Genomic DNA, 12,260 nt, shown 5'->3' on the forward strand with positions numbered 1-12,260 from the left:
ATCATGCTAGCTTCATGCTAATCATGCTAGCTTCATGGTAATCATGCTAGCATCATGCTAGCTTCATGCTAATCATGCTAGCTTCATGCTAATCATGCTAGCATCATGCTAGCTTCATGCTAATCATGCTAGCATCATGCTAACGTCATGCTAATCATGCTAGCTTCATGGTAATCATGCTAGCATCATGCTAGCTTCATGCTAATCATGCTAACATCATGCTAGCTTCATGCTAGTCATGCTAGCTTCATGCTAGCTTCATGGTAATCATGCTAGCATCATGTTAGCTTCATGCTAATCATGCTAGCTTCGTGTTTATCATGATAACATTATGTTAGCTTCATGCTAATCATGCTAGCATCGTGCTAGCTTCATGCTAATCATGCTAGCAACGTGCTAGCTTCATGCTAATCATGCTAGCATCGTGCTAGCCTCATGCTAATCATGCTAACATCGTGCTAGCTTCATGCTAATCATGCTAGCATCGTGCTAGCTTCATGCTAATCATGTTAGCATCGTGCTAGCTTCATGCTAATCATGCTAGCATCGTGCTAGCTTCATGCTAATCATGTTAGCATCGTGCTAGCTTCATGCTAGCATCATGCTAATCATGTTAGCATCATGCTAGCTTCATGCTAATCATGCTAACATCATGCTAACTTCATGCTAATCATGCTAGCATCATGCTAGCTTCATGCTAATCATGCTAGCATCATGTTAGCTTCATGCTAGTCATGTTAGCATCATGCTAGCTTCATGTTAGTCATGCTAGCTTCATGCTAATCATGCTAGCATCATGCTAACGTCATGCTGAATCATGCTAGCATCATATTTCATCATGATAACTTTTTTAAATCATGCTAGCTTCACACTAAAACATGTCAACAGCCAGGTAAACTACTAGACTAAATTTCTTTTACATTTCTGTCAATCAGCTTTTTGCATTTTCATGCACTGGTAATTCCTTGGGAATTGCATATCTAGTTTTTACTTATTATTTATATTTTGATTTTGTTGTACACCATTTTGTTACTACAAGCAAAACATTATCTCTTTAGGACTTCTTAAATTCATTCTAGCACAACATTCCTTAATTAAGCCATTAGGGGGTTGGGTCTTTATCTCCTCAGGTCAGTGTTGTCAACTATTTTCAATGTAAAGTAGCTAAAGCTTGCTCAGAAAGTTGCTAAATGTCGCTACTAGATTATGTCAATGCATAATTAGCATAGCAGTGACGTCATCGCGTCGTATTTGCATTCTTACTACATTGTCGGTTTCACGTTTCTCTTTCTCTCTGATCTGTCACAAATTGAATTTTAATAAACCTGAATGGCTAAATTTTTTTCTTGTTCGCTGCTGCTCAGCTCACTCAAATACATTTATTTTTGTACAGTGATTTATTTTATTCAAAGACCCTTTTACATTTACATCCCGCCATGTAAGCCATCGCGGGATCAGCCAGATCCGGCTTCCCGAATGCACGACTATGCCGTCTGGACACAGAGAGATGAACATCATCTCCTGCCCTGACTGCAGCTGGGAGAGACTCTGCTCTGCTGCGCGAGGAATAGGCCCCCTGTTAGTGCTTTGGGACGGGGGTGGAGCCTACGGAAGAGTGAAACGTGTGCTTTACTTTAAATCCTCCAAAACAAATTGTCTCAAACAACGCTAAAAAAAGTTGCTAGATTTGTCGCTAGTCGCTTTTTTGAAAATAAGTCGCTAAAGGGGTCTGAAAAGTCGCTAAGTCTCTCAGGTATGAATCGCATCCATATTCATGACCATTGACCATCCCTTCCATATTGCCTTAACAAAACAAAAAATGTCTTGCAAAAGTAAAATCAATATATTGTTTCATGTGAATGAGTGGGTAAAATGGTTTTTACATTTTTTTGTATCAAATTCCAGTACTTTTTTGTTTGTAAACATTTGTTTAGTATGTGTTCCTTGGCCTTATTGCAGCAACTTTTAATTTTTTTTACTAACCACGAATAAACATAATTTCCTTATTCATGTACATACGTGTTACTCACATATTATTGTAGCACAGTTTGTGCTGAATACAGTGTTATGTGATGTTAGCAACTAATATGTTTTAAGAAACAGTAAAAAGACCAAATGTAAGATCATGTCAAAACCTCTGCCAGCGTCCCAAAATGGTCGGACCCCAGGGGGTTAAAAATTGCATGTTGTGTTTACTTGTGTTATTTTTGTAATATTTTAATTTGTTTCAATAAAAGTGTGACAAACATAAAAAAAAAATCAGGAAGGGGGCCAACACATTTAGGCATAAAAGAAGCCATTGTTTTTCCTGCATTATTTTTTTTTTACATTTGCCACAAAACATTTTTTTTTTGTCCCACTAAAGCATTATTTGATAATTTAATGTGATTAATGTGTGATGATGTTGATTATGGCTGGAAAGAACAAGAGTCTCTCTGTTTCCAAAACAGTCTCTGCTCTCTCTTCCTCTGGCTTTTTGTTTTCAAAATAAAACTAAAAAACAAACTAAACCCATCCAGTAAGGAAATGTCTTTTGTGTTGTTAACGAAATAATTAGCGATTTCTTTACAGCTGGGATTCGCACATAACACATCAATGTTCACAAATGTCCAATAGCTTTATGCCCAGCTGCACTACTTCCTGAACTTCAGCCAGCTCCTTGTTTCCCGTCTGCCATTATTGGACAAACTGATTAATCCAGGTGTGTCTGATTATTGTTGTTGTGACTACTGAAGTCAGGCACACCTGGATTAATCAGTTTGTCCAATAATGGAAGACAGGAAACAAGGAGCTGGCTGAAGTTCAGGAAGTAGTGCGCCTGGGCATAAAGCCTATTCACAACCTAATGAATAATTTGAACTGATTAATTTAGCGAACCGTTGACTAAAGTTCACTGTTCATCACTCTGATGATTTCTTGTAATCAGATATTATTCCTTAAATGGCACATTTTATGCAAAATCCACTTTAACAAGGTGTTTTGACATAAACACATGTTGGCAGTGTGTGAACACAACCCCACAATGAAAGAAGGTGTCTCATTAGATATGCTGTTTTGATTCTCGTTAATATGACAATGATCACTGACTGACTGGTTAATTTTACCAAAAAGCTTTTACTCAAAAGCTATTGTCTCAGAATGTATTCACCGGAATCAGATCTATTTTTAGCCGAAAGCACTCAATGTCTGTTGGTAAGGCAGTGAGGACAGTAGTTAATTTTGTTTTAAAGATACACGCATAAAAACACTTATTTTGCTCCCACCCAAATAGGGGCCTTTTGGACATGCTATAACAAATGAAATGTGTGATATTTTGAGCTAAAACTTCACAGTAAAAATGGGCATAATGTGCGCCATTTAACTGTAACTAATGCGAGACATGAGTTCACTGTTCATCACTATGACAATTTCTTGTTGCCAGATGTTTTATCAGCTTTGGATAAAAATCATACCACTTCTGCTGAGGTTTGATGACTGTCATGCTGTCCTGCATTTGTGTACTTTTTACTTTTTTAGTACTGAATTTCTTGAATACATTTTCATTTAATGCCACACTGAAATTAAAAATACTTTGTATTCAAATGAACATTATACGGTGAGACAAAACATTTTTTTTAAATGCATTCATGGGTGTTAGGAACTCTATCACTGGAGATAAACAAGGGGCAAGCACTTGACTTTATACAGTGGATGAACTTTGCTCTGTTGCACTGAATAACAGGGTGTCTGTGTGCGTGCGTCGGGTGTGCAACCCATGGACAAGAGCAGGTGCAAGTTGTAATAAAAGTTTAAACTGTCAAAACTTTAAAACGCATAAAATAATAAACTTTTGTCATTAAGATGAAATTTCAGCTATAGATGATTGTTGTATAAGCTGTTTGATGGGGATGTAAAGACACATCACGCTGCATGTAAGGACCAGAGAGTAGTTATTATGACAATAGTAGATTTATTACCCTGTCAATCACATTTTGACAGGTAGTACCCGACCAGCTGTGCAGGCTGTCCAGTTTTGAGTGACATTTTTATGTTTTTTTAGCCGGCTGTCCGGACTGAGCGTGTTTTTACAACGGGTCAATCACCGCGTTGGTTTTCCTGTGCGTGTGTTTATTGTCACGCAAATGTTTGTCATATTTATTGATGTGAAAAAAAAGTTTGATATTTTGGCTGTTCAGTTTCTGGACTGTCAGTTTTGATGACCGGGATCTCTCTCTCTCACCCTCCGTTCTCACCCGCAGCCCTGCATTCCTTCACAGCGGGTGCCTTTGTAAACGAGTAAGTTAAAGATTTCTAAAACTCAGTGTTGGTAAAATAAATGTAATTCTGCCCACTTTGACAAAAAAATAAAAGGTTTATTTTAGATTTGAAGTTTCATTACACAGATCGTGATTAAAACTTTTGATTGTAACATCACAATTTATTTAATGAAATATTCCGTTTAGGTGTATAGTTTAAGCAATTCCCTATGCCATAACCTTCGGCGCCGTCAATACTACTTTTTTTAGACTAAAGTCTAAACTAAATAAAAGTTGAATCGCTTCACGAGATCCGTGAATCTTTTTATGCACACCATTCTATTGTTCACGCCATTAAAGCTCGCGCACCGGCGGTACTAGTAGAGAACATACGCGGATGCGTACTCATATCTGTCGTTTTAAAAGAAACATTTTATCTCATCTTCTGGTTTGTTTTTAATTAATGTCTCCTTAAACCCATCTGTGAATATGTGTTTATTACACAATAAATGTAATTCTGTCCGCTCTGGCAAAATAAAGGTTTATTTTAGGCATATCAATATGCCATCCTCACAAAGATCATGATTAAAACATGTTATTGCTTAGCGCAATAAAGCACATGCACTCACATATCTGTGGTTTTAAAAGAAACTTTTTTAAATTTTTTAAGACATTTTTATCCCATCTTCTAGTCTGTATACAATGTGTCTCCTAACCTCCAAGTGTGTATATGTGTATTTACGATCAATGTAATTCTGTCCGCATTTTAGATTTAGAACCATGTCTCTGATTAAAACATGCCATGTTTTTAAGGTGAAGCGCCCCAGCGTGTATTTTTATGACAAATACTGCTGGATCCAGGCCCGGATTAACACACTGAAGTGCCCCAGGGTACATGCGTGAAGTTGGCCCCCCACCCATCGCCAAACATCGGCAAAATATGCTCAATCGTTTGTGCCGGTAAAAATTTAGTTAGTGCTGCTTTGTTTTTTAGATATTAAAAGAAAATTTATAGGTCATATTGAGGTCATGTAGCCCCCCAACATGCTCCAAATTCACCCAAAATAGTCTTATAGGTTATTATAATATTTGATATTGAATTAGGTCAATGACGTCACTCAGCCCCCCCCCCACATGCTTCAAGTTCACCCAAACTATTCCTGTTTGATTGTGCTTCGTTTGTGCTGGTTTGTGCCGGTAAAATTTTTGTTTGTGCTGCTTCGGTTATTATAATATTTGATATTGAATTAGGTTGATGACGTCACTCAGCCCCCCCACATGCTTCAAGTTCACCCAAACTATTCCTGTTTGATTCTGCTTCGTTCACGTCACTCAAAACTGGACAGCATGTACACCTTTTGATTGATAGCTGCACTACCTGTCAAATGTGATTGACAGGGTCATAAATCACTTTTTGACAGAACAATCCTTCTATTACTACTCCAGAGCACGTCCTCATAGAAAATACACATATCTCTCTGTAAAGGCAGAGAAAGAAATCCAAATTGGCAGGTCGCATATGAGTAACAGGTTGTTAAACTGCTTGCACTGCGTAAAAATGGTCTCAAATTGCAACCACATGCAGGAGCCCTACGATTAAAAATAAATAGAAAGATTGGCAAATTTAACGAGTACCAATAGGGTCATTTAATGCGATGAGCAGATCATCCTTACTTTCTATTATTATTTTATTAATTTATCTATCATTTCAATTTGAAAATGTATTTAATCTCCTCCTTATGGGTGGGTTCCACTAAGGGTTGTGAATGTTCATGCTTGGGTCCACCCTTAGTAGTTGTTATAGGGAGAAAATGAATTGATATATGTATTAGTATTGCTGTCTTTCTTTACCTATTCCAATAAAAATAACTTTCATAAAAAGGTTACAAATGCAATTTTTAACTACATAAAATCAACTTACATACACTATGTACATTCTAAAATACCTGATGCATGCTTTTAAAACTAATTTTTAAAATACATTCTTAATATATTGTTTTACATTTCTCATCTTGCCAAACTGTTACATTTTTGACATGCAGAGTGCACCAGCAGTCTTGTAATGATTGATTCTAGGGATGCAACGAAAGAAAAATGTTATCGAAGCTGAATAACATGAGACACTCAGCCGAAGGCCAAATACTAAACATGTTTTTTCCTAATTAGTTTGCCTATTTTCTCATCATTTTCAGGATGTCCCTTTTAAGATATTTATTTTATATTATTTAACAATTAACTTTTTTTAAACATTCCAGTAGACATTACTAGAGGTCGACCGATTAATTGGCCGATTTTTGGCATATTTAAAAAAAATCGGCTTTGGCCAATTTTGCTGCTAAATTAGGCCGATTAATAGGCAGGCGCATCTGCGGGCACCTAAGCATTGTTGTATAACTCGTGACGCTGCCTCTTGCTGCAAGCAGATTGCTCCCGTGTGTGTGCAGCCGTGCCTTGTTCACAAACAGCTTTAGTAAACGATGGCGGGGTCGGGCGAATTAAGCAGCCAGTACAACAGCGCGACAGGCTTATGTCTAGCGGTGCACTGTGCGTGCAAAGATTAGGCTCATTTCTAAGCTGGGAAACCCTTCCACCTTAACTAGTTTGTCCAAAAAAAAATTCGCTGCACAAAAGGCCGTCAAGTGCATCTCGGAGAATAGCGTGGACGCGCTTCACACCGTGAGCGGGCACACGCGCCACATGGCCAAAATGAGAGAAAGACATGGTCCGTCACTGTCTGAAGCATAACTAGCCAGTTGATAAAACATTTAATTCATTAATAATCTAGTATGTGTTCATTTTCTGTCATAGTTTCTTCAAAATTGAGTTTTATTTGAGTGTTTTAAATAAAAACATTTTCATCATGACGCGTCCCTTTGATTGCCATGCCCCCGGCCCCAGACCACCCGCCCACCCTTACCACCTTAACTAACAAATTTTCTGCGGGAAACCCTGCAGGTAATATCTGTGTCTGATAAATGGATGGTGCAGAGGAGGTTGTAAAACTCTTCAGAAAGACCAGTCATAATTTTTTAAAATACTTTGACTTAAATAGTGACATTTTTACATTTAAAATATCTGCTAATGATGAGAACATTTTGATTATTATGTACATATAGAAAATCGGCCAAACATATCGGCCATCGGCTGCCCTGATTTCTAAATATCGGCATCGGCCACAGAAAAAGCCATATCGGTCGACCTCTAGACATTACACCTGGTCACTTCTCTGATCGGAAAGCTATCTGATTTGTTAAAACTGTTCCATTTACATTCGACCACAAATGAGTCTTGGCTAAACAAATATTAATCCCATCTTCTATTCTTGCACAAAATGCAAATACCCTATTCATTACTCTGCCTTAAGAAACTTGCAACAACGCTTATAAAACAAAAGGCAAAATGAATACACAAACATAACTTATGTTGACGCGCGTCTTGCTTGGTCAAGTACGAGCAGAGGGAGAGTGAGACGGCACGAAGATTGACAGGAAAAAAATAAAATATGTTTTATTTCTCATTTAATATTAGCATGTTTGTCATTGTAGGACTTGGTTCTAGGAAGTTTCTATTACATACACAGCAAAATCACAAGTGTTAAATGTTCACTATGGGTGGCACAGTGGCTAGCACTGGTGCCTCATAGCAAGAAGGTCTCCAGTTCGAGCCCCGGCTAGGTCAGGTGGCCTTTCTGTGTGGAGTTTGCATGTTCTCCCTGTGTCAGCATGGGTTTACTCTGGTTACCTCCCAGAGGCCAAAAACATGCAAGTTGTCCCTCCCCCAACCTGTGTCTGGATTAGCTTGTGTATGGATTAACTGGTTCTTGCCATGAATAAAGCCATACTGTAGAAGCAGGAAAAACGTAAAGAAAGAAAGAAATGTTCACTGTTGGTGTATATGGTTATCACCAGTTCTGTGTAAAGATAAACAGAGCTACTTTAAAATTCTGAGGTTAGTTGGCTTTCATGTGGTCGTGGATCATTATTGTCACGAGTTTGAGTTATGCGAGTTTATTTTCTGCAGGAAAAAAACATGCAATGAGTCATCAGCATCTTTGGTGTTTGATGCTATTAGTCTGGATTTAAATCCTATGAGTCCGGATTTAAATCCTATGACTATGAATCTTGCACCATCAGCGACATGGTGCGCATTTCATTGATTTTAAATGCGAGTGATAGTTTTTCACAGTTTATAATACGGTTTATAAAACTGTGGTGTCATTTGCCTGTCGCTTGTGATTAAACATCATTTGGTGAATCCCCTGCAGTTCCGCTGTGGAACCCCTGTGGGCTGCGGATCCCTGGTTGAAGACCCATGCTGTATGCTGTACTGTATATTAGAGGTCGACCGATTTATTTATATTTTTTATAGATTTTTGGCATATTTAAAGTAAATCGGCATTGGCTGATTTTGCTGCAAAATTAGGCAGATTAACAGGCAGGCACATCTGCGGGCACTTTAGCCTTGTTGTAGAACTCGTGACGCTGCTTCTTGTTGCCTGCAAGCAGATGTTTCCCTGAGGCTGCTTGTGTGACTGCAGCATAGACTGTAAAAATATATTGGTCACCCATTGGTTTCTGAAGATCGTTTTTGAAGCTTAAAGTAGGCGTTGCCTGCCGTCGCCATCTTGGCCGCGTGTCATCGCCCATCACTCGCGGATATCCGAAAATCGGTTAAGAGGCGGGACGTGGGTGAAGCTGAGGTGCCTGGTTGCTGAAACTATGCCCACCTAGCACGATTCTAGTGACCGCAGTGGCTACGCCACGCCCTTAATTATGCCGAACTTTAAAGCTTAATATAATTTAAACGGATTCACCCCCCTCACAGTTGTCATGAAGGGCAAACTTAGCTATACAGACTAAAAACTATTTTTGTACCAGGCTGTAAACATATTATTTTCTACTGTAAAGTTGGCCATTTTAACATGGGGGTATATGGTAATTGACTCCTTTTTGGAACCTGCCTCTAGCGGCCAGTGAATGAATTGCAGTTTAAATCACTTCCGTATTGGCTTCATCAGAGAGATCGGAAGTTTGCCCCTCGGACTGCAGACATTTCTCGTTCACAAACAGCTTTAGTAAACAATGGCGTAATCACACGAATTTAAAGTAGCCAGTACAACAGCGTGGTGGGCTTATGTCTCGTGATGTGCGGTCACAAAGATTAGGCTCATTTAAAGGTGCTCTAAGCGAATTGACGCGTTTTAGACCATAAAACATTTTTTGTTACATACAGCAAACATCTCCTCACTATCTGCTTGCTGCCTGTCCAATGATCAAACTGTAAAAAAACGCGATCTCTGTAGACAGCCCAGGCTTCACAAACGGCAATAACAACACAGTGGCCAAACCTACAAACAGAAACCATAACAAAGTATTCCAGCCAATAAACGACAAGAAGGATTTGGGGGTGGGGGTTGGGTGCGTTCATGAAAGCACGGAAGGGAGGGGGAGGAGTTAGCTACGCTCCGTCTGTTTGAAAACAATTCAAACGTCAACAAAAACTAACGTCAAGCAGATTCACTTAGAACGCCTTTAATGTGATTAATGAGAGATGATCTTTGTTTGCGTGACACAGAATGAGCAGAGTCACATCTCTAAACTGTTTCTCTCTGCTCTCCCTCGCGCTTGTTCCACAAAAACTTCCCCTAGGGCCCTAAAAACCCCTTAGACCCCAGAGGGTTAAAGAAAATATATCGCTTGGCAGCTATATAACAGCAACATTTCACACTAACTAAAGTTTAAAAAATGGGATCAGGAAAAATGGTACCTTTAAACACATTAGACACAGAAATATATATAATAATACAAAAATAAAAATAACAATACTCATTTATATTTGTTTTTATTTGTTTATTTATTTATGTTTGTATATATTATAATATATTTTTTTTGTATTTTTTTGTCTTCCATATAGGAGAGCAGAGTGTACTTAAAGGAGCTGTAGGTAGATTTTTGACTGTACAACATATAAAAAACACTAACATTTTCACAGACATGCATGAAACATGTTAACAGTCTCCAATATTTTGAATTTAGACTGCTATACCAAGTTTAGTCGCTAGAGGTCAATGTTCCATAGAGGTCCTTTAAGGAACCATCTGTTCTGCCAAGCAGTTCTGAGTCATGCCAAGCTAACCTCTCTACTGTACAGCATGCACTCATGATGTAACAGCATAATAATTTGACAGAAAGAGACAGATTATATTGTTTTTGTCACTGATATGCAAACCCAGCTCTACAACTCAGATCTCTATACTCTCTTAATAAACAGATGGCCTGCAATAAAATGCAGTGGTGCAGAGAGCCAACTAAAGTAGTTTATCAGTAGTTGATCAGATGGAGATCATACATTTTGCATATGAGAGAAATTATTCCACAAATGCTCCTGATTCACAAAACTATCTTTGAAATGTACTTATAACTGGACTGATCCTTCATCCTAAATCTTTTGCTGCACAAAACCATTTAACAATATTCTCTTCATGTTAAAGTGCAATGTGAAGCTTCAGGCAAGGCCAATACATGGACAAAACAAAAGGACCCATAGCTGTCTCAGCCTCGACCTAGTCTATTGGCACCAGGACATATTTAACCAGACATTAAACCTAGATTTAATGCTCTCTTACCCTAATTCTCAGCTCATTGAATCAGTTACAATAAAATAAATCTAATGACTATACATTGCTTGTATGTAAGTGACAACAGTAAGTGACTAAAAAAATTACAATGCTTGAGATATTTCTGTATAAAGATAAGAATAGTCCACATAGCATTTGAGCCCAAATCCTCTCTGGTGGGAACAGAACAATAACGGTTTTAAGGGTCAGAGCTTCGCGATCGCTTTAGAGGGCATTGATGTCAATTTAAGGGTAAAACTTATTATGTAACAACACATAACTACGCAGCATCTAAATCTTTCTGATCTCGCATTTTAATTTCACCTAATGACAATTAACACACTAAAATGTTAACACTCTCTTAAATTATTTCACATGGAATCAAGCAGATCAGTGTCTGGCGTACTGATGTTTTTGGTTAAACGTTAGTAGATTCACCATTTCAATCAGCAAAATAATAAGTTACTACGGTTTGTTCATAGAAACGGAGACGATTCAGTGAAAATCGCATTACGGTTCCGGACACAAGCCGCTCTTTCTAACTGGTGTGATCGTACACGATCAGAATGCAGCAAACCATTTCATGGATTTGATGGACAACAGAATTTATGTCAATGTCATTGCACCTTACCTGAGTGGCTTTGTGAAATTGCTTTTTCAGTCCGGCTACAGACATGATTCCGGCTGGAATTCTGCTGTTCTGTCCTAACGCCTGGTTGTGATGTGTCAAGATGTAACTTAAATATATTTAGAAGTACAGCGGATACGATTATAGTTAAACCCTTGCGAATTGGGAATCACCACAGGCGTAGGCTGATTATAGCAGATGATGTTGACGCGCCAGGACGTCACGACTCAGGGCCGCCTCTCCAAAGATTAGGATATTTCTCCCACGCTAAGACGTGTCGCGAGTGGGAAAATTAACACAACAGGCACATTATTTCCAGCAACTGCGGGTCCTTTTTCCAGTGAGGATGGATGTGAGATAAATAAATTAAAGAATTAACGCAATTTAATTTTCTATAGCCTACTATGTTGCTGCATAATTTTTTTGTAAAATCCTGTGTATGAATTAAACCGCAGTAGTTGGTTTTAGGTTTGATATTCGCCTATTGTACATAAGGGACCGTCTGCAAGTACCACACAGCGTAAAAAACGTTAACCATGTTCAGTTGTTCATGCAAATGACTTTAAATATTTAACATTTTTTAACAATATTCACCAAAAACAAGATTTTAATCGCTGTACTTGACTCACAGTGAGATTAAATCAAAACAAGTTAAATTAATCATGGTGTTGTATATTTACACAAGTACTGCATTTTTTTTTTTTTTTTTTTAGACAAAACCAGCATTCCCTTTATAAAGGTCGTAGTAGATTCCTAGTGGCAAGAATGACATACAGTACTA

General features: G+C 38.2%; 1 protein-coding gene across 1 annotated transcript in view; it reads right to left on the minus strand.

Annotated features, from left to right (window-relative positions):
* The window catches only part of sh3gl2a (SH3 domain containing GRB2 like 2a, endophilin A1), a 115,006-nt gene extending 103,053 nt beyond the window's left edge, over positions 1–11,953 (minus strand). Inside the window, exon 1 of the mRNA XM_065254863.2 lies at positions 11,483–11,953. Within this exon, the coding sequence (XP_065110935.1) occupies positions 11,483–11,527 (45 nt within the window). The 5' untranslated portion in view covers positions 11,528–11,953. The remainder of the gene's footprint in view (positions 1–11,482) is intronic.
* Positions 11,954–12,260: the final 307 nt, after the last annotated feature.

The sequence above is a fragment of the Paramisgurnus dabryanus genome, chromosome 4 (assembly GCF_030506205.2).
Source record: "Paramisgurnus dabryanus chromosome 4, PD_genome_1.1, whole genome shotgun sequence".
NCBI lineage: Eukaryota > Metazoa > Chordata > Actinopteri > Cypriniformes > Cobitidae > Paramisgurnus > Paramisgurnus dabryanus.